This window comes from Ursus americanus, chromosome 30 (assembly GCF_024610735.1).
Source record: "Ursus americanus isolate L20-20 chromosome 30, mUrsAme1.1.p, whole genome shotgun sequence".
Lineage (NCBI taxonomy): Eukaryota > Metazoa > Chordata > Mammalia > Carnivora > Ursidae > Ursus > Ursus americanus.
In genome coordinates this window covers 29,445,524-29,468,774 of record NC_142156.1, presented here as the reverse complement: position 1 = coordinate 29,468,774, position 23,251 = coordinate 29,445,524, and the positions used below count along the sequence as shown (strand labels likewise).

The 23,251-nt window shown below is 44.3% G+C and overlaps 1 protein-coding gene across 8 annotated transcripts in view; it reads right to left on the bottom strand.

Moving 5' to 3' along the window:
* HIRA (histone cell cycle regulator) overlaps positions 1 to 23,251 on the bottom strand; it is an 87,594-nt gene that overhangs the window by 13,691 nt on the left and 50,652 nt on the right. For all 8 annotated transcript variants that reach the window (XM_087857508.1, XM_045815089.2, XM_045815088.2 and 5 more), the window contains 8 exons: positions 9,148 to 9,352; positions 8,673 to 8,777; positions 7,289 to 7,437; positions 5,939 to 6,100; positions 5,280 to 5,338; positions 4,784 to 4,889; positions 2,799 to 2,921; positions 2,135 to 2,298 (listed from right to left, as the gene is read on the bottom strand). In XM_087857508.1, coding sequence (XP_087713634.1) covers positions 2,135 to 2,298; positions 2,799 to 2,921; positions 4,784 to 4,889; positions 5,280 to 5,338; positions 5,939 to 6,100; positions 7,289 to 7,437; positions 8,673 to 8,777; positions 9,148 to 9,352 — 1,073 coding nt within the window. The remainder of the gene's footprint in view (positions 1 to 2,134; positions 2,299 to 2,798; positions 2,922 to 4,783; positions 4,890 to 5,279; positions 5,339 to 5,938; positions 6,101 to 7,288; positions 7,438 to 8,672; positions 8,778 to 9,147; positions 9,353 to 23,251) is intronic.

Sequence of the window (23,251 nt, the reverse complement as noted above, 5' to 3'; positions counted from 1 at the left end):
AAAAAAACAAAACAAAACAAAACAACAAAACAAAACAGAAATAGGAACACATTACAAAAAGAAATAAAAAATCAAGAATATGCTAAGTTGTGTATATCAAACCAGGTTGAACAAATGTTTATTTTATTGCCTGCTTTGGGCAGAATGCCTCTTGCACGTCTCTCAGTTTGGGGCACTGAGATCCATAACGACAGACTCTCACTCACGAACCCACTCCCTCAACAGCATATAATATAGCAGCCCTTCTGTGTGCTGGGCCCGTGGGAAAAATGAGATGTGGCCAGCTCTGGGACAAACTCCCCAAGGTGATGGGAAAACACAGGAATCATGGAAGGAGGGGAGTGGGCTTGGCAGGTTTGTTTCAGAGAAGACGTGTTGGTAGTGAGAGGAGATCAGCAGGGTCAGGAGGCAGCCTTCAGGAGGTAAGAGATGGCAAGGGTATGAATTTAGGCTGAGGAGGTGGTGACAGAGTGGAGAAGACAGGAGAAGCAGTCACGGGCCTGTCAACTCATGGATTATGGCACAGCCACGTGGAGTGCCAGAAGTGCTGGTGGCAGAATCTGGGGGTCTGTCAGCACTGGCGGCAGCTGAAGTCATAGGGAATGATGAAATCACCCAAAGATGAGGGTAGAAAATAAGAGGGTGATGCTGGAATCTGAGGAATTTTAGAAGTGAGAGGGGTCTCCCTTTACAATTTGAGTCCTTTTATGGTCGAGGAAGCCAGAGAGAGAATGGAGGTGACTTGTGTATGGACGCAGGAACAGATGTGTGGAAGATGGAGAAAGAGAACCAAGTGGTAGAAGTGATCCCACAAACTGATGCAGGCCCCCAAGGAGGCGGCGACTTTGTGCAGGGCATCAGGACTGAGTCCTGATCAATACCCAGGATGAAGCAAATTAGAGGAGTCAGAGGAGAAGTCTCCCCAGTGGAATGGGGTATGAGGCCCAGATGTGACAGGAGCACCCCAGCAAAGGTATGGGCTTGGGAAGATTGAGTATTTAGAAGAGTCAGTGACCACACAGGCTGGGCAACCACGCAGACTTGGCAGGAAGAGGAAAATTAAACTCATGTTTGGAGTCTGCTGGAGAGGGGCGAGGGACTTCAAGTTGGTCAGCCATGCCTGTTATCATCAGATGTGTTTATATAGACATAGTTATGTCATCAGAGGCAATGTGACATGTTTGAGTTCTGGGAGTGACATTTGTAGGGGGGTTCAGCACGTTTTTCTCTCTTTTTTGTACTCTACATTATAAACAAAATAGGGAGGGTGTTGTCAAAAGCAAAGCAGGAAGGCCAGGAGAGGCTGTGGGGAAGGCTATTCTGTGACCAGGCCTAGAGTTGCGTGGTAACACAGGCAGTTTTGGGAGGGCTGGTTCCCAAGCCACAACCCTGGAGGCCAAGCTCAGGGAGGTGGAAGGCTGGTAAGAAACAACCCCACACCTGCCTAGCAAAGAGTTGAAAGGCTATTTACTGGAGGTCGCCCTGAGAACAGGATGGCCACCTCTTCCAACTTACCTAGCTTTCTGCTGGCCAAAAGGGGAAGAGGAGGTGGTGGGGGAGATACTGGGGAGGGGACAGAAGTGCTGGCAGGGAAAGCTGGGCTGGAAGGCCATGGGGAGATGCTGGACAGGCTGGCTCTTCCAGGGCAGGAGGGGCATGGAGGAAGAGAAATGCAGGCTCGCTGGATGCTGCCAGAAGATGCCCTTCCCTGGGGTGACTGGCTGACCACTGAAGACCCAGGGTGTGAAGGAGGGCAGGAGTGTGAGCATCTTGTCTGCTCCTTTGGAGCATGTCTATCTGAGCATCCTGTGCCACCACCCCCTCCTGCTGCCAATCCTCCTGGCCGTCAGGGCCTACCAGATTCAGGGCCTCAGAGCCTAAAATGGGCTGGATGCCTGCTGAGCTGCCTTAATTACAGCTCAGGCTAAGAGATGGGGGCTGAGCGCTGTCTGGTTAATGGGGGAGCAGGAGGCCAAGGCCTCTGGGGGTCAACATAGGAGACTGGGAGGAAGGAGACTGCAGAGAGCCCTAGGCCACTGCATCTCTGCCTTGATTCATGGGCTTTCAGGAGGGTCATGTTGGGACAGAAATTGAGTCAGGCCCAGGAAGATGGAAGGGCCAGCAGAAACCTCACCTTCGTTCACAAGGTACCGAGCGTAGAGGAGGAGCCAATGGCGGTACTCATGGCTGGACTGCAGGGTGAGTGCCGCCGCAACCTGATTCTCCAGGTAGGCCAGGGTGGTCTCCTGCTGCACTACATGAGGCACGGAGAAGAGCCGGGCTGCCTGTCTTCCTGAACTGCAGAGACCGGCAGAGCAAACATCATGAGGCAGTGGGTAATTCATGGGTCAAGAGGCTGCTACCGCGACACCCTGGGCACCAGTGAGGAGCCAGTGAAGGGGCAGGTGTCAGACTCCATGCTGGTTAACCTATCCCCATGTCCCAGCCACAGGCCTCCTGGCCACTCTAGCACCCCAGGTGTATCCCACCCTGTACCTCATCTATCTAGGCCCAAGGTGACAGGTCAGCAGCTCACTCCCCCCGACCCGAAATACTGCCCATCATAGTGTCCATGACTCATAGCACCTCAGACTGCCATCTGTGCCCTGAAGTGACAGGGCTTGTGACCTAGCACCCTGAGATATTACCCAATGTGGGCCCACAACCCTTGGCACCCTTGAGCCTCCTTGTGCTAATAAGCAGGAGCTAGGCATAGGGGGTGGGCAGTCAGAGAGCAGGCCTGGGTGGGACTGTGCTTGCATGACCTGGCCACCTCCCGCAGCACTTGGGTCACCTACGTGGAGGCACGGCCCTGGACTATGGCTAAAGGTCCGGAGCACAGCATGGCGTCCTGGGGAGGCAGGCTGCTCCTGAAGTCCGCACACTGGGCCAGGGAGTCCTGCTTGTCAGAAACCAGGTTCCTGGGGAGGCGACAGTAGGAGCAGAGGTCAGAAAAACCAGACATTCCACCAGAAACGCTGGCGGTGAGGCCACCAAGGAGCGGGCACCACATGACTCTCTGCCAGAGTGCTAGCAGAGGCTGAGTATCACTGCATTCTCTCCACAGGGCCCTCGGGGACAGGTTTCATAAGGCAAAATCAGTGACGGTGAAGGTCATCAACAGGGCTCTCAGGGACCACTTGAACTCCATGGTCTCAGAACTTGAGGACAGGGGCCTGTGTATGAAGTGTGCACAGGATGCCCACTTGCCTGGGGCCCACAAGGCCCAGCCCTTGGAAGCTTCCAGGAATGCCAGACTCTAGCCTTCCCGAACTTCTGTAGCATCCCAAGCAGTCAGCTCTTCACCTTCTCTGGACCTTTCACATCTTTGTTGAAAACATTCTAGCCACACTTTAAAAATAGTTGGATGCCTTTGTAAAATACCGAGCCAACATTTCCCTTCTTAAATAACCAGCCTGTTTCCATTATTACAGTAATCACATAAAATACACAAGTTTGCAACTTGGAAGAGCTGGGAATGGGGAGGGTTTTTTTTTTTTTAAGATTTAATTTATTTTTTTAAAAGATTTTATTTATTTACTTAACAGAGAGAGAGAGAGACAGCCAGCGAGAGAGGAAACACAAGTGGGGGGGGGGTGGGAGAGGAAGAAGCAGGCTCCCAGTGGAGGAGCCTGTATGTGGGGCTCGATCCCTTAACACCGGGATCACGCCTGAGCCAAAGGCAGACGCTTACCGACTGAGCCACCCAGGCGCCCCAAAGATTTTATTTTTAAGTAATCTCTACAGCCAACGTGGGGTGCGAAATTACAACCATGAGATAAAGAGTTGCATGCTTTAATGACTGAGCCAGCCAGGCGCAGTGCCTACGCCCCCGCCTTTTTTTTTTTTTTTTTTTTAACTCAAGAAAGAAATCTCAGGGGCGCCTGGGTGGCACAGTGGTTAAGCGTCTGCCTTCGGCTCAGGGCGTGATCCCGGCGTTACGGGATCGAGCCCCACATCAGGCTCCTCTGCTATGAGCCTGCTTCTTCCTCTCCCACTCCCCCTGCTTGTGTTCCCTCTCTCGCTGGCTGTCTCTATCTCTGTCGAATAAATAAATAAAATCTTAAAAAAAAAAAAAAAAAAAAAAAAAAAGAAAGAAATCTCAATGGGAGGATAAACTTGTGCCTGGCAACTCTTAACAGAAGAGGGCTGGAACGCAGCTGGTTTGGGTATGAAGGATCAAAGGTGCAGGCAGAAGAAAAGAATTTCTGACTAGCTGTACACAATGTACACACTTCACACGTCTGGATTAAAATCTTGTAAGAATTTTGTAAAATCTTGTAAAAAAGATTTTACAAACACAGAGATGGGCTCCAAACTCTAAAACGGGCTGAGGAAAGACACGGACCATGACACATGGTGAGTGACTGTGCAACCTTACTAATTCACAAAGTCAGCCAGAAGTGCTACTTAGCTCCTGCTAAGCTACAAAAATTGAGGAATGGTGGTGAAGTTGTTGTGAAGCCAAGTCACCTAGGCTGACAATGGCTAAGGAGACGAGGCTGGAAATGTGTATCGACAACCATAAGAATTTTCAAATGCTTGTTCCAATTAAGTGAGCCCAGAAAACAGTGTATTGGAAGGAAAGCACCCTTGCCCACAGGGACAGGGCCTGTACTGATGGGTGTGAGCTCACTTTCTTCTCTAGTGGACAGAGCCCAGCAGGGCTGCCACCATGGCATCTACTCCAGGGCTTGAAGCCGGGCCAGGGAGGCCTGACTGCTTTTGTTCCAGCTTAGATGGACACTCCCAGAAGGGCAGGGCCAGGAGCTGGCTTACTTACCATGTAGAAAGTGATGGATTAAAGCAGTATGCCTTCCCATCAGACAGGTTCATCACTGGGATTCCATGCTGTGTCAGCAAGATCTGTGACACTGTCATGTCACTTCCTGGGGAGACAGCACAAGAATGGGTTCTGGGTACGTTCTGATCAGCAGATGCCCACAGATGCACCTAAGTAGAAATACAAACCACGGCTCCCACAGTCCCAGCAACAGGTGTCTTAACACTGACGCATAACTAGGCAGTCACTGCTCTACTCTGCGCATACTGGTCTCACTGCCATCCATAGGCTGTTCGTCACCTCTCAGGGATCCATTCAAATATGCCCCTGGAGAGAATGCATCTCCCTACAACATAATGACATCCCCTATAACACGAAATGCCTCGGGCTGGGCCCAGAGCTTGGTTCTCCATCTAGGATGAAAAGGGTGCTTTCACGTCAGACACCCAAGCTGCCCTGCCCCAGGGAAAAAGGGGTGGTCTACTGCTGAGGTTACCTGCTAAGATGGAGTGTAGAGATTCTTCTTTCACCACAACCACCTGTCTGTGAACATCCCTAGGAGGGAGACAGGGAACAGCTTACTCTGCAACTGGGGTAAAAGCATTAGAATGTGCCTCGGTGATCAGACCCCACTCCATGGTCCCTGGTACACACCCAACCTTTGCTTCCAGGAGAGGGGCTCTGCGCTGGAAGTGGCTTCCACTCCCCATGTGTCATATGCTATCCCTGCACACGTCTATGGCAGAGGGCCTAGGCAACAGAGTAGTGGGGTCTGCCACTAACACCATACCAATTTGGGGAGAAGCGTGGCCATGCTCTGGCAGCTGAGATCCCCTTTCTGGACCCTGGCACATGCAATTAGGCACTGTGATCTGTCATGAGGTTTGCTGCTATAAGGACGACAGCAGGGTCAGGCACCCTGCGCCACTTCCATTGCATACTCTCCCTCCCCCAACGTCGGTGGCTATCACAAGCAATGTGTGACTAACTGCTCAGGGTGCCTTGGGCGTTAAGATGCCCAGGTCGGCAGGGCCAAAGGACATGTCTGTTGAGTGACCTCCTTTGCTGCCTTCCCTACCCCTGTAGTGAGAGGGGACCTGCACAGCCCCATCCCATCCAGCTTGGAGCCCGCCCCACCCTGGGCCTGCCTCTCACCAGACAGACAACGTGGCTGCAGCAGTGAGCGCCATGACATAGGAGCCCGTGCAGTGCAAAGTGGAGATTGGGGACGGCAGGAGGATGGGAGGGAGGAGGCGGCGACCACAGGCGGAGAACACGGACAGCATCCTCTTTTCACAGGCGACACATACCACGTCACTGAAAAGGCAGAAAGGGGACAGGAGTCATGATCATCGTGAGCTATGGCAGAGGCAGCAGCCTTGAAATGCAGAGCCTTCCCTCTGTGCCTGCCCCGTGCCTGCTGCGGTCTTCCTCTAAGCAGGTGCCGCAAAGGGAGAGGCAGGCAAGGGCTTGCCCAAGGACCGGGGCAGCAGGGCCGACACAGCCTAGCCTAAACGAGACGTCTGATTAAAGAGAATGTGTCCTCTTTCCTTTCAGGGGCTGCTTGAGCTTTTCTGAGCTCACACTAATGCTAATCCAGGGGGGAGCCCACAGCAACACCCAGCACACAGGTCTATTTGCCCTTTGTGGGTGCCTGGGATCGGGAAGTTCAGTTTGCTCATCTTGGCAGAGAATGAAAAGGAGGTACAGAATGATGGTTCCTTCTAGGTGCAACACCATGCACTCACTCAGGGCCCATGGGAACCTTGACCTAAGATGGAAGGCCAAGTATTCACAGACACTATGAAAGCATTTTACATGTAGCCTCATGATAACTGATTAAGGGTCTAGTTAAAGTGACTGTATCTAAGCCAATTATCTTTGTAAAATCCTTTTAAGAGTATCAAATACATGGTCCTGACTGGAGGCCCTACGCCTCAACAGGCACCTGAGGTAAAAGCTGGTCCTCTTTCCAGATCAAGCATATGTCAAAACAGTCCTAGGGGATTGTGGCCTGGAAGTCCATGGGAAGACACAGGGGACTAAAGTTCTCCCCTCAAAGGGCAGAATATGGAGAGGGCTGGGCTGGGGTCTCACAGGACAATCAGAAATCCATCCTGACTTCCCTAGATGAGAATCTGGGGTCCAGAGAAAGAATCATCCCATGTCAGAGAGAGCCGGGCAGAGGTCAGCCTGGAACCTGAGACTTCAGCAATCTGGCCAGATAAGGAAATCAGAACATCTGGGTGGAAATCCTGCCTTGATTGACCCTCTAAGACAGTTTCCCCACCTATGACACGATGGTGATAATGATGTTATTTGGTCTTGTGGGGACTGAAAAGATATGCACATTCTTAGCCTAGGCCAAGGCATGGTACAGGCTTCTGTGGAAGCTAGCATGTAGGGCCATGCCTCCTGCCTCAGACAGTAACAGGGTCACACAGCACAGCACATGGTGCTTGCCTGACATTAAAAGCTGGGCTAGGCAAAGACCCTCGCCCTTACCAGCTGCCGGCAGCAGTGAGGATCCGGCTGGTGAGTACCGTCTCCCACTCCTTCCCTTCCCGGTTACACTTCAAACGACTTAGCTTCACACCCCCCACGGCAGTCACTTCATTCTCCACCTCAATGTACATTGAGGGATCGGAGCTCACCTGGGCGGAGGAAAACAAACACAATGTCTTTTCAGGTGATGGTGGGTCCACTGAGACTTGGGTCATGTGACAGGTGAGATGATCAGAGTCCCCAAAGCAGGAGGAAGACAGAGAGGCAGACAGAACTGGCGGGTAAACAGTAGGGTGGTGCTGTGTGCAGTAACAGGGTGGGACAAGAAGGCCAGGCAGCTGGATATGTGGCCCCTGGGGCAGGGAGAGGGCTGGGAGCTTGCTCAGCCTCATCTCTCATGCCTAAGGAGCTGACAGACTGGATATCCTCATATGGAAAACCCAGGCAAAACAGCTCAACAGTTTGCACTCGTGTGGCCACAAAAGTGGGTGAGCTGGGGTAGAGGGTTGGATATGACTAGGAGATAGGCCCCTTCATTGACCCCCGGAAACCAAGAACAGCCCCAAGCAGCACTCAGTGGTAAAGGTCCTGGGTGGGGGGTGGGGGCAGCCGTGGCTAGAGTTTGGAAGGGGGTTGTCTGTCTCCACGCACAACAGCAACAGGAACAAACGATGCAGGTCCCTATCCTTAGGCCCAGAAAGACTTGTAGTGGAAAGGGCTGCCATTGGCTCTCTGGTGTCCCATGAGGAACAGCCTGCCTGGGGCAGTGTGTGCCCAGTGGAAAGTGACCTGCATGTGGGGTCCTAGGTTTCCTGAGAATGTGCACCTGAGCTGAGGAGCAACAGGCATGAACCTATGGCATGTCCAAGGTCAGGTGCTAGACGGAATGAATGGAAGGCCTCTAGACATAAAGGATTCTTTGTTCTAGAGCTGTGTTTTGAACAAGCACATGGTCATAAGCTTCTACTCCAAGAACTCAAATAGCCCTGATGACGACTCTGCTGGGTCCTGGGAAGGGGACAGGGCCAGCAAGCTGGTTAGGAGATAGGCCATTACCATGCAGTCCAACTATACCAAGCCTGAGGGTGCCCAGGGCTGAGTGTGGAGTTCAAGGAGGCTTCCAGAAGGAATATCTGAGACAAGTTTTGAAGGAGCTGGCCATCCAGAAGATGGCAGCAGGACTGTAAGAGCAAACTATAGAGGAGAGAAATGTGAGGTGGAGGCAACAAGGAAGCCCCCGGCAAGAGGCTAGTGATCTGGCCCTGATTAACTACAACTTCCCCCAGAAAGTGATGGAGAAAAGCAGCACTAAGTCAGTGACAATTCAGGGTTTACACAGAGGGGGAGGGTGGAGAGAGTGTGCAGAGGTAGGAAGCCTGCTCACCTGGAGGGTGAATGCTCTCTGGGGGCCTGGCATGGGCAGTTTCAGTGCAGGTGCTGGTACAGACAAACACACGGCGTCCTTCTCTGCGGTCAGGGCAGCTGGGGACTGCAAGAGCAGAAATGTCTCTGAGCCCCGCCCCAGCACCGTAGGGCAACGTCAGGTAAAGGTGAGTCACCCAGTGGCGAGGCCAGGCCAGTTCCCCAGGCATTTCCGCCTACTCTGTGAGGGTGAAAGTGCAGATGAATGCTATAAAGACCCCCACTTTCCAGATGAGCTGACCCCAGGGAACTGCTCAAGGACTCTGAATGGGCTGAGGACAGATGTGGGGGCCTGCACGTCTATGCCAACTGTTCCCACACTGATGAGGCACACAGTTGCATTCACGGCCTCTCTTATCACACTCGGGCACGTGCGGATTCTGGCACTGAGCTCATGAGGTGGGCTGGGGGAGACTGCATGAGCCTGCTGGCCTCACCTGGACAGACAGAGACATAGGCATGAGCCGAGAGTCCTTCCGAGGCCGCCCTTTTTTCTTCTTTTCCACTGTTTCCACCTCAAGCTCCAGTTTTCGCTTGGACAGCGAGGAGGGCTTGGCCACAGGAACCTTTTCGTCGCTGTCACTGCTGCTCTCCAGGAGGTCCCGGGGCCTCAGCTCTTTCACAAGGTTCTGCTCTTTCAACCTGCACAAACACAGACATCCATGGCCTACTCCATATGACTATTAAGTTTATAATAATTAATAAAATCCATACTCATCACCAAAAGTTAATAAATAAGAATAGTAAAAACCGACTTCTGGTTTCTGCTCCAACACGCAAAGAGCTTGGAAGTTGTCACTCCCATTCTCAAAGAGGAAAGCTGAAAAACTGAAAATTAACAACTTTTCTTGGATTCATCAGAGAAGTAAGGTCACAAGGCAAACTGCCACCCTGGAAATTGGAGATACCAGGTGAAGACACAAAGCCAGAGCTCACCTGGAGCTGAAGGCCCTGGAGCCCTAACTGGTAGGAAGACTTCAAGTAACTGGTACATTGCTGAAGGCTGAGCGTGGGCTGGCTTGTAAGTCAAAACTCTTGGGGGGGTCCAGTGGCAGGAGGGTACCCACACTTGTGTTAGTTTTGCCTCCAGGAGCTCTAACAGGCTCTCATGGGTGAAGATCAAGGATGGAAATATACCCTGTGTGCTTTGGGCTAGGGGAGGGGAAAAAGAACCATCTGAAACACACCCAGAATTCCCTTCTCCTTAACAAAAGCCTGCCTTCAAGGGAAACTACTTTACCAGACCCTGTGTGACTTGGCGGCAGGGCAATTAACTAACTATAGCCTAGCCTCTGTGCCCCGCCTCCCCCAGGCTAAAGAATTCTTCTGAAGGTCATAGCCCAGGGTTACCCGTCCAACAACAACAAGATTTAATCGCGAGATAATAGAATGCTTCTCCCCAAACCTCACCACCAGTTCAACAGGGCTCTGGTATAACAGGAGTAGAATAACTAGTTTGAAGCTAGCAGAGGGTGGTTCATGAGGTTTAAGGAAAGAAGCCAGCTTCATAACTAAAAGTGCAAGGTGAAGCTTCCAGTGCTAATGCAGAATCTGCAGCAAGTTATGGAGAACATCTAGCTAAGATAATTAGTGAAGGTGGCTACACTAAACGACAGATTTTCAGTATACGTGAAACAGCCTTGTATTGAAAGTAGAAGCTATCCTAGGACTTTCACAGCTGGAGAGGAGAAGTCAATGCTTGGCTTCAAAGGACAGGCTGACTCTCTTGTTAGGGCCAATGCAGCTGGTGACTTTTAAGTGGAAGGCAATGCTCATTTGCCATTCCAAAAATCCTAGGGCCTTAAGAATTATGCTAAATCTACTCAGCCTTACTCTACCCAGCCTTACCCTACGTAAGCGGAACAACAAAGCCCAAATGAGCGCATATCTGCTTACAGCACAGTTTACTAAATATTTTAAGCTCACCGCTGAGACCTACTGCTCAGAAAAAGATTCCTTTAAAAATATTACTTCATTGCCAATACACCTGGTCACCCAAGAGTTTTGATAGAGATGTATGAAATTAATGTTGTGTTCATGCCTGCTAACACAACATCTGTTCTGCAGGCCATGGATCAAGAGTAGTTTTGACTTTCAAGTCTTATCATTGAAGAAATACTTTTTATAAGGCTATAGCTGCCATACATAGTGATTCCTGTGATGGATCTGGACAAAGTAAATGGAAAACCTTCCGGAAAGGATTCATCATCTAGATGCCACCAAGAACATTCAAGATTCATAGGAAGGGGTCGAAATAGCAACATGAACAGGAGTTTGGAAGAAGTAAATTCCAACCCTCATGGATGACTTTCAGGGGTTCAAGACTTCAGTGGAGGAAGTAACTGCAGATGTGGTGGAAAGAGCAAGACACCTAGAATTAGAAGTGGAACCTGAAGATGTGACTGAATTGCTGCAGTCTCATGATCAAACCTGAATGGATGAGAAGTTGCTTCTCATGGAGGAGCAGAGAAAGTGGTTTCTTGAGATGGAATCTACTCCTGGAGAAGATGCTGTAAAGACTGTTGAAAAGACAACAAAGGATTTAGAATACTACATAAACTTAGCTGTAAAACAGTGGCAGGCCTTGAGAAGACTGAATCCAGTTCTGAAAGAAGTTCTCCTGTGTATAAATGGCATTGCTACAGAGAAACTGTTCATAAAAGGAAGAGTCGACCGATGTGGCAAACTTCAGTGCCTTAAAGTTGCCACAGCCACCCCAACCTTTAGCAACGACCACCCTGAACCATTAAGAGCCATTAGCATTGAGGTAAGACCCTCCACCAGCAAAAAGATTATGACTTGCTGAAAGCTCAGATGATGGTTAGCACTTTTTAGCAATGAAGTATTTTTTCCATTAAGGTATATACATTGTTTTCTTAGATATAATGCTATTATTGCACACTTAATAGACTACAATAGGTTATAAACGACTTTTACATGTACTGGGAAACCAAAAAATTCATCTGACTTGCTTTACTGCAATCTTCGATTTATTGTGGTGGTCTGGAACCAAACTTGCAGTTCTCTAGCATATGTTTGTATGCCACTCTAACTCGAATTAAAAAAAACCGGGAGTAGCTATATTAATTTCAAAGTGGACACCAGAGTAAGGAAAAGTATTGAGGATAAGGAGGAATATTACATAATGATAAAAGGGCCAATTTTCCAAGAAGACAGAGCAATCCTTAATGTATACATGCCTAACAACAGAGCATCAAAATACATGTGGCAAAAACTGATAGAACCCTAAGGAGAACTAGACAACTCCACCATTATAAGTGGAGATTTCCATTTACCTCTATCAGTAACTGACAGATCCAGCAGACAGAAAATCAATAAGGAATTAATTAAATGAACAGTACTATCATTCATTTGAATTTAGTTGATATTTATAAGATACTTCATATAATAATAGCAGAATACACATTCTTTTCAAGATCACATGGAATATTCACTAGGATAGACCACATTCTGGGTTATAAAACATACTCTAACAAATTTAAAAGGATAAAAAACATACAAAGTATGCTTTAAGCCCACAACAGAATTAAACTAGACAACAGTAACAGAAAGATACCTGCAAAACTCCCAAACGGAGATTAAACCACACACTTTTTTTTTTTTTTTAAAGAATTTATTTATTTATTTGACAGAGAGAGACAGCCAGCGAGAGAGGGAACACAGCAGGGGGAGTGGGAGAGGAAGAAGCAGGCTCCTAGTGGAGGAGCCTGATGTGGGGCTCGAACCCAGAACGCTGGGATCACGCCCTGAGCCGAAGGCAGATGCTTAACCACTGCGCTACCCAGGCGCCCCTAAACCACACACTTCTGAACAACATATGGTCAAAGAAAAAGTCTCTAGAAAAATGTAAAAATATTTAATTAAATGAAAACAAAAATGTAATTTATCAAAATTTGTGGGATGCAGTGAAAACAGTGCTTAGAAGGAAATTTATAGCAGAGAATATATTTTATTTTATTTTTATTATTTTTAAAAGATTTATTTGTTTATTTTTGGGAGGGAGGGGCAGAGGGAGAGAGTATTAAGCAGACTCTGCACTGAGTGTGGAGCCCAAAACAGGGCTTGATCTCAGGATCCTGAGATCACCACCTGAGCCAAAACCAAGAGTTAGACACTTAACTGACTGCCACCCAGACACCCCTTTATTTTTTTCTTAAATGTTTATTTCAGAGAGAGCGAGCGAGCAAGAGTGCGAGTGGGGGGAAGGGCAGAGGGAATCTTCAAGCAGACTCCCTGATGAGCATAGATCCTGATGTGGGGCTCAATGTCCCAACTCTGAGATCATGACCTGAGCCCAAATCAAGAGTTGGTTGCTTACCCAACTGAGCCACCCAGGCTCCCCAAGAATGCATATTTTAGAAAAGAAGAAAGACCTGAAATGAAAAACTTAAACTTTACCTTCAGGAACTAGAAAAAGATGAGCAAGCAGAAGCAAATAAATAATAAATAACAATGCAGTAATATAATAGTAAAGCAACAATAAGCAAAATAATATAAAGCAAGGAGAAGAAAATAAATAATAAAAATTAGAGCAGAAATCCATGAAATTCAAAACAGGAAAACAACAGAGAAAAATCGATGAAATAAAAAGCTAGTTCTTTGAAAAGAGCAATAAAATAAATAAACTTGTAGCCAGGCTAATCAAGAAAAAAAGAGAGGACACAAATCACTAATGTCAGAAATGCAAAAGGGGCCTTCACTACTGCTCCCATGGGCAATAAAAGGAACAGAGAGAAATATTATGAATAATTCTAAACCCACAGATTGGATAACTTTGATGAAATGGACCAGTTCTTTGAAGAAAAAAACAAAAACAAAAAACAATCAACTCTCTCTCTGATTTCTCCCCTTTCAGATTTCCCTCCCTTCCCCTGTGGTCCTCCATGCTATTGTTTATGTTCCACATATGAGTGAAACCAGATGAACCATGAGAGACTATGGACCCCGGGAAACAAACTGAGGGTTTCAGAGGGGAGAAGCATGGGGGGAGGGGGTAACAGGGTGATGGGTATTAAGGAGGGCACATGTTGTGATATGCACTGGATGTTATATGTAACTAATGAATCACTGAACACTACATCAAAAACTAATGATGTACTATACAGTGGTTAACTGAACATAATAAAAAAAACAATCAACTAAAACTCACACAAGGAAAAATATCTAATCTGAATAGGCCTATTAAAGAAAATGAATCAACAATTAACAATCTTCTGAGAAAAAAAAGTACCAGGCCCAGAGAGTTTTACTGGTGAATTCTACCAAATATTTAAGGAAGAAATTATACCAACTCTCTACAATATATTCTAGAAAAGAGAAGAAGAGGAAATAAATCCTAACACCCATGGGGCAAGCATTACCTAAATATAAAAACCAGATACTGATATTACAAGGAAAAAAAAAAAAAACTATAGGCCAGTTATCTCTCATGCACATAGATGCAAAAATCTTCAACAAAATACTGGCAAATTGAATCCAACAATGTATAAGAATTATATACAACAACCAAATGGTATTTACTCCAGATATGCATACTAGCTCAACATTCGAAGTGATTCATGTAATACATCACATCTAATAAAGCTAGAGAAGAAAAGTCTTACCATCATACAAACAGATGCAGAAAAGGCATCTGACAAAACCCAACATCCATTCATGATAAAAAAAAATCCTGGTTCTTAGCAAACCAGGATTAGAGGAGAATTTCCTCAATTTGATAAAGGATATTCACAAAAAGACCTATAGCTAACATGATACTCAATGGTGAGACACTAGATGCTTTCCCATAAGACTGAGAAGGCAAGGATGTTCCCTCTCACTACTTCTATTTACTATAGTACTAGAAATCCTAGCTAATGCAGTAAGTTAAGAGAAAGAAATAAAAGGCATAAAGACTGGGAGGAGAAAGAAAATTGTCTTTATTTGCAGATGACATAACTGTCTTTGTAGAAAATCTCAAAGAATCAAAGACAAAAACAAAAAATGGAACTAATAAGCAATTATGGCAAGACTGTAGGATATAAAGTTAATATACAAATGTCAATTTGCTTTTCTACATACTAGTAATGAACTGGTATTTGAAATTCTAAACAATACTATTTACATTAGCATCAAAAAATGAAATAATTAGATATAAATCTAACAAAATATGTCTAAATTCCATATGAGGAAAACTACAAAACTCTGATGAAAGAAATCAGAGATCTACATAGATAGACATATTCTATGTTTATGGATAAGAAGACTCAATATGTATTTTTTAAAGTTTATTTTTTTAAAGATTTTATTTATTTATTTGAGAGAGAGAGAGAGAGAGAGAGAGAGATAGCGCACCAGCAGGGGGAGGAGCAGAGGCAGAGGGAGAAGCAGACTCTGCACTGAACAGGAAGCCTGATGCGGGGATCAATCCCAGGACCCTGAGATCATAACCTGAGTTGAAGGCAGACGCTTAACCAACTGAGCCACCCAGGCGCCCCAGAAGACTCAATATTGTTAAGATGTCAATTTTTCATAACTTGATCTAGAGATTAAATGGAATCCCAATAAAAGTCCCAGGAAATTTTTGTATATATTGAAAAACTGATTCTAAAGTTTATATGGAAAGATAAAAGACCTATAAATAGATCCATATAAATATAATCAAGTGATGTTTGATTAAGGCAAAGGCATAGAAAGGACAGTCTTTTCAACAAATGATGCTGAAACAACTGGACAAGCACATGCAAAAATGGAATCTAGACACATACCTTACATCTCCCGCAAAAATTAACTCAAAATGGATCATATATCTAAGTGTAAAACGCAAACCTTTTATAAAAGGAGAACTTAGAAGAAAACATGGTAGGAAGTCTAGATGAGCCTGGGTTTGGCAAATTTACTTATTTTTTACATTACAGTGCTTACCACGGTTAAGTGTAGTTACCGTCTGTCACCGTACAAAGCTATTACAATATTATTGACCATACTGGCAATGGGTGTTTGGTACAATACCAAAAGCATGATCCATGACAGAAAAAACTTGGTTCAATAGGACTTCATTAACATTAGAAATTTCTGCTCTAACACACTGTGAAAAGAAAAGACAAAGACCGGAAGACAGTATTTGCAAATCACATTATCTGAGTAAGGATTTGTATCCAAAATATATAAAGAATTTATAGAACTTGACAGTAAGAAAACAAGCAACCTAACCTAAAAAATAAAAAGATCTAAACAGGCACCTCACCAAAGAAGATCCAGTTGGCTAATAAGCATATGAAAAGATGGTCAACATTAGAAGTGAAAATCAGGGAACTGAAAATAAAAGCAGTAAGAGATCACTCAACACTTATTAGAAGGGCTAAAATCTAAAAAACTTATAACAAATGTGGACAAGGATGTGGATCAAAGGAACTCATTCATTGTTGGTGGAAATGCAGTCATTGCGAAAGACAGTCTGGCAGTTTCTTACAAAGCTAAACCTAGTCTCATCACACAACCTAGCGACTGCACTCCTAGGTATTTGCCCAACTGAGCTGAATATATTTATTCACAAAAAAACCTACACATGAATGTTCACAGCAACTTTATATAATGTTTATACATAACTTCCCCAAAATGGAAGCAATCAAGGTGTCCTTCAAAGGGGGAATGGATAAACTATGGTTTATCCATACAATGGAATATTAGTTGGTAATAAAAAGAAATGAGCTATCAAACCATGAAAATGCATGTAAGAACATTACATTGCTAAGTGAAACACACCCATCAGAAAAGGGTATATACGGTATGATTCCAGTTATACAACATTCTGGAAAAGGCAAAACTTTGGAGGCAGTAAAAAGTTCAGTGATTGTCAGGTGTTCAGGGAAGAGGAAGGGAGGGATGAATAGCTAAAGTACAAGGGATACTTAGGTGAAATTACTGTGCTATACTGTATGCTATACTGATGCTATAATGCTGGACACAAGACATTATGCATTTGTCAAAACACATACAGCTGTATAACACAAAAAGAAAACTCTAAATGATGGAAAGTACTTCATAAAATTAAAAAAAAAACCTTTAAAGTGTAGGACTAAATACCTACTAGAGGGTGATAATGGAATGTGATTATGTGGGAGAACATCCTTGCTTAGGAAGTGACTCACAGCAGGAAGGAGAGAAGTGTTGTGTTTCCATCATGGGTGTTGTAGAGTAAAAGTAAAATCAAAACTGGTGAAAGTGACAAAAACTGGTGAATCTAGGTGAAGGGTACAAAGATGTTTAATGTTGCTGAAGGTTTGGAAGTTTTCAAAACAAAAGCCTATAAAAAACTCCACTTAGAAGTCCTAGGTGCTGCTGACATAGAAACATAGTCAGTATCTCATGCATTTTCTTGCACTTCTCCATTGCAATCTGTGTATATGTGTATGTGTACATGTATGTATGTATGCTATGTGTGTAATGCATTTATTTTTGGTAATAGCTTTACTGAGATGTAACCCACATACCATACAACTCATGAACTTAAAGTATACAATTCAATAGTTCTTGGTGTCTTCACAAAGTTGTGCAACAATCACTACAGCAATTTCAGAATACTTTCATCATCTCAAAAAGAAACGCTATACCTCTTGGTTATAACCATTCCCCCCAACCAATTCTCCCATTCACCACAGCTTGGGAAGCCACTAATCTCCTTTGTATTTCCATAGATGTTGCCATTCTGGACATTTTCTATAAATGGAATCACAGAATATGAGATATCCAGGATTGGTTTCTTTCACTCAGCATGTTTTCAAGGTTCCTTCGTGCTGTAGATTGTATTTTATGATTGAATAATATTTCATTGTATGGATAACCACACCTTGCTTATCCATACTTCAGCTAATAGACGTTTGGTTGGTTTCAAGCTTTTGGCTATTGTAAAAAATGATGATATGAACATTCATGTCAAAGTTATTTGTGTAGGCATGCTTTCGTTTTTCTTGGGTGTTTTTACCAGGACTGAAATTCTTATGTCAAATGTTAAGTCTACGTTTAACTTCTTAAGGAACTGCCAGATTATTTTCCAAAGTGTCTGTACCATTTTGTATACCCACCAGCAGCATATGAAAGTCCCAATTTCTTCAATAAGTGTTGATGCCAACACTTATTATTTATCTTTTGATTTCTTAGCAGTGTGAAGTAGAATCTTGTGGTTTTACTTGTATTTCCCCAATAGCTAATAATGTTGAGTATCTTTTCATTTGCTTATTAGCTATTTGTACATCACATCTTTTAAAAAGATTTTTATTTATTTGAGAGAGAGAGAGATTGTGAGCAGGGAGAGGGGAGAGAAAGAGAGAGAGAGAATCCCAAGCAGACTCCCCACTGAGCATGGAGACCGATGCAGGGCTTGATCCCAGGGCACTGAGATCATGACGTGAGCTGAAATTAAGAGTCAGATGCTCAACCAACTGAGCCACCCAGGTGCCCCTTGTATATCATATTTTAAAAAACGCCTATTTAAATCCTTGGCCCACTTAAAAATTGCATCATTAGTCTATTACTGAGTTGTATGAGAGTACTTGTATTCTAGACACAAGTACTTTATTAGATATAGGATTAGCAAATATTTTCTCCAGTTCTACAGTTTTTCCCCACCATCTTGATGGTCTCCTTTAAAGCACAAAAGTTCTAAATTTTAACGAAATCTAATTTATCTAGTTCTTCTTTGATTACTTGTGATTTTGTTGTCATATCTAAGAATCCATGAACAAATCCAAAGTCACACAGAGTACTGTAATCTGGCTCTCCAGTTTAGTTCTTTGATTGATTTTGAGTTAATTTTTGTATGCAGTATGAAGAAAGGATCCAACTTTATTTTTTTGCATATGTGGATATCCTGCTGTCCCAGCAACATTTGTTGGTAAGACTCTTCTTTCTCCATCCATTGAATGGTCTTGGCACCCTTGCTGAAAATCAACTGACTGCCAACAAGTGAGTTTATTTCTATGATTTCAGCTCTATTCTTCTGATCTACATGTCTAGCCTTGTGCGAGTACCACACTGTGTTGCTATTGCTCTGTACTGAAATTTGAACTCAGGAAGTGTGAGGTCTCCAACTTTGCTCTTTTTTCCCAAGACTCTTTCAGCTCTTTGGGGGCCCTTGAGTTCCCATATGAACTTTGGGATCAACTTGTCAATTTCTAAAAAGAAGCCAGATGGAATTTTGCAAAGGACTGCACTGAATCTGTAAATCAGTTTGGGGGCTACTGCCATCTTAACAATATTAAGACATCCAATGGAATGTCCTTCCACTTATTTAGGTCTTTAATTTCTTTCAACAATGTGTTGTAGTTTCCAAAGTATTAATTTTTATGCTGTATTTTTTTTGATAATTTTATTCCTAAACATTTTATTATTTTCTGTGCTACTGTAAATAGAACTGTTGTCTTACTGGATTAAGAAGTTGTGGTCCATATATACAATGGAATATTACTCAGCTATCAGAAAGAACGAGTTCTCAACATTTGCTACAACATGGACGGCACTGGAGGAGATAATGCTAAGTGAAATAAGTCAAGCAGAGAAAGACAACTACCATATGATTTCTCTCATCTATGGAACATAAGAACTAGGATGATCAGTAGGGGAAGAAAGGGATAAAGAAAGGGGGGGTAATCAGAAGGGGGAATGAAACATGAGAGACTATGGACTATGAGCAACAAACTGAGGACCTCAGAGGGGAGAGGCATGGGGGAATGGGATAGACCGGTGATGGGTAGTAAGGAGGGCACGTATTGCATGGTGCACTGGGTGTTATACACAACTAATGAATCATCGAGCCTTACATCGGAAACCAGGGATGTACTGTATGGTGACTAACATAATAAAAAATCATTAAAAAAAAAAAAAAAAAGAACTGTTGTCTTAAGTTTTTTTTTTTGGGGGGGTTGTTCTTTACCAGCATATAGAAATATAACTGATTTTTGTATATTGATCTTGTATCTTGCAATCTTGAAGTCATTTAGCCTAGAAACTTTAGTACAGGGTTAAAGAGAGATGGCAAGAGCTGACATCCTTGTCTTGTTCTTGTTCATTTTCCTTAGGGGGAGAACATCCAGTCTTTTACCAGTATGATCTTAGTTGTGTGGTTTTTCAAAGATGTCCTTTTATTATATTGAGGGAGTTCCATTCTATTCCCAGTTTGTTATTTGTTTAGGTCATGAATGGGTGCTAGATTCAATTACGGGGTATGTTTTTATTCTACTGATGTAGTATATTACATCAGCTGATTTCCATATGTTGAACCAACCTTGTATTTCTGGGACAAATCTCAGTCGCTGTGCATGATTTAAAAAAAAATGTTGTAGTTTTGAGGGTTTCTGTGTCCTTATTTGTAAGAAATGGTATAGTTTTCTTTTCTGTGATATCTTTGCCTGCCTTTGGTATCCTGATGATACTGGCCTCTGAGAATGAGTTGGGAAATGTTCCCTATTTTTTTTTCTTTAAAGATTTTATTTTTATGTAATCTCTACACCCAATGTGGAGTTTGAACCTACAACCCTGAGATCAAGAGTTGCATGCTCCACTGACTTGGCCAGCCTGGTGCCCCCTCTCCTATTTTTTATGAGTTTATGAAGAATTGTCATTAATTCTTTAATTGGTTGGTAGAATAAATTAGTAAAGCCGCCTGGGCTTTTCTTTGTAGGTTATTGTTTGATTACTAATTCAAACTCTTCACTTGTTATAGGTCTATTCAGATTGTCTATTTCTTCTTGTGTTAGTTTTGATAGTTTCTATCTTTCTAGGAGTTTCTCCATTTCATTTAAGTTATCTAATTTATTGGCACACAATTATATACAATACCTTCATCCTTTTTATTTTTGTAGTCAGTAGTAACACCCTTCTTTCATTTCTGATTGTCTTTATTCATATTGCAATTACCCTTTAATACAACTTCATGTCCTGTTGTTTTCAAAAAACATGCCATCTGAACTATTTTTCCATAGTATTTCAGCTGTCATTGATGTTAATTAGGGGCTACAAAATCAACAGCTTATTTCCTCAACACTTCCTTTTTGAGGCAGTTGGGTAAATGCTACAACAGATATCTCTGGACATGATAGAATCCCTCGGTCAGACAATATCACTGAACACCTTTCCTCAAGAAGTTCATGGTGAATTACGTTCCAGCCTAGAGTCTGAAAGCCCTCATACCTGCTTGCATTCTCTCTGCTAACCAGAAAGTGTGAGCATGGGCCCCAGGACTGTTAGCCCCTCCTTTGTGCAATGTCTTCTGCTGTTCTTCCTACTGGTAGTCCTAGGTTATAGAAAGGTAGATAGGGACACCAGGGTCTACAAATCCTGAACTCTTTCCCTCTGTACCCATATACAGAACTGGGAAAACCCAGAAACTCCTGGTTCTGCTCCATGAAACCAAAGGGCCTGCTCCCCATTCTTCTGATGCCCTACAGCAGGGCAAAACATCCACCTCTGGATGTAGCTTGATGTTCTAGAATCCCTAAGTTAGTGCTTCCCAAAATCCTTTCTAGAATTTTTAGACTCTTGTATAATTATGGTTTTATAAAATACAATAAGAATATCATAGCAATGTCAAACTGCCATATAAGCTTCTGACTACTTGATCGCTTTCTAAGCTCAATATCAAGGCATGAACCTCACTTTGCTTAGCACTGCCCTAGCTCAGGCTGTATCACTCTATGCCTGAGACTTCTTTGAAAGCCCTCGGAAGTCTCCCCACCTTCTGCCTCTACCTGACATCCCAGTCAGGGCTCTTAAGGCTAGGGACCCACTGAAAACTACACTTCCCAGCCTGTGTAGGCCTGTACCAGGGGTCACCCAGTACCCCTAGGAGCACCAGGCTATGAATCTATAGCAGCTGTCCCGTAGATCCAGATATCTGCTGAGGAAGAGCACAGCTGGCCAGAGATGCCCCACTTACAAATAGGCTCCATCCTAGGTTCTGCCTGCACAGACCAACTTGGACCCCCACCCCCCCGCCCGGCCCTGCCCCCTCCCTTTTACTGATGCACAGCCCTAAGGCAGGGTGGAGTAGAGGACCCACCCACAGGTTCAACTAAGACAGTCACCCCGCACCTGGGAGGCTAGCATTAGGCCCCTGACTCACCTAACACTCTTGGCAGAGAAGTACCAGTCAGGTTGCAGAGATCAAACTGCCAAACCACCATGTGGTATAATGAAGGAGTAACAGCAGGAACTGATAAGTGCTGCTCACGGTGAGACCAGGATCAAGATATAGTTTTATAGGCACTCCCTTCCTCTTCAGTCCTCAAGATGTATCTCCTATGAGTTAGGTGCTCCTCAGAGAGCCATTCTGCCTAAGGCGGAGATGGGCTGAGAAAGACTATGTGTCTTGCTTAAGATCACCCACCACAAAGTGGGGAGTTAGGACAACCTCAGAGTGTATGGCTCTGAGTGCTACTCCTAACTATGCATGACACTGTGCCCCCAAAGGAAGACCTCCACTGATGGGTGATTTAAAGGGTTACAAGAAACAGCCATATCAAGGAAGCTGCAATTTTGGGCACCTGGGTGGCTCAGTTGGTTAAGCAACTGCCTTTGGCTCAGGTTTGGATCCCAGGGTCCTGGTATTGAGCCCCATATTGGGCTCCCTGCTTGGTGGGAAGCCTGCTTCTCCCTCTCTCTCTGCTTGTGCTCTCTTGTTTTCTTTGTCAAATAAATAAAATCTTTAAAAAAAAAAAAAAGCTGCATTTTCTGTAAAGCTTTTATTAAAGATACTGTGCTTTAGTTTATTCTGTTTTCCCCATATGAGGATCCAACCATAACTCCTTAGAATTTAGCACCAGGCTCTTAGAGTCTTACCAAATGTTCCTAACTGCCTTAAAAGCAGGAAACTCAGCCCTAAGTGAATGCTCATTCACTGCCATTTTCAAGTGAATGACAAACTTGCTGTTCCCTTATTCTATAGTTGTTCCTGGAGCTGTAAGTATGGCTGAAAGGTCCTGTGAGACCTTAGGGAACAGCTGCGGAGGAACCAGATCATGCTGTCAGACTTTGCTTTCTAGCAGCCTACTTCAAGGGGTATCCCATGTGCTTCCCCAATCAGGGTTTGTATTCCCCAAGAGACAGAAAATAGTATGACAAAGGTCACAGAAACCTATTAGACAAATGGGGGGTGCCTTCCTCAACAAAAAGAAGGAATTTCTGTCTATGGTGCTCTTAGTTTCTCTAAGGTGGGGATTTAGTTTTCCTTATTTCTTTTCAGACCTCACTCCATTTCCAAACTGAGGTTTCAACATTCGAGTTAAGCCTGTAAAGTATCAGCCGCTTCCTCTTGACAACTACCCCACAGCAGGACCTCTTGAGGGGAAATCTTGCTAGGTGCACACTGTCCCTACTGTCTGTCCTCTTATCACTAGATTCTCTTCCTTAAGTTCCACTTCCTTGCCTCTGCATCAGTCAGTTCCTCAGAGGTAATGCTCTATTCAGCTGGGGCTTATCTGCTGTTGCTAATGCTCTCTGTGGCTTTTCAATTACAATGATTTTTATTTTCTTTTTTAAAAGTAATTT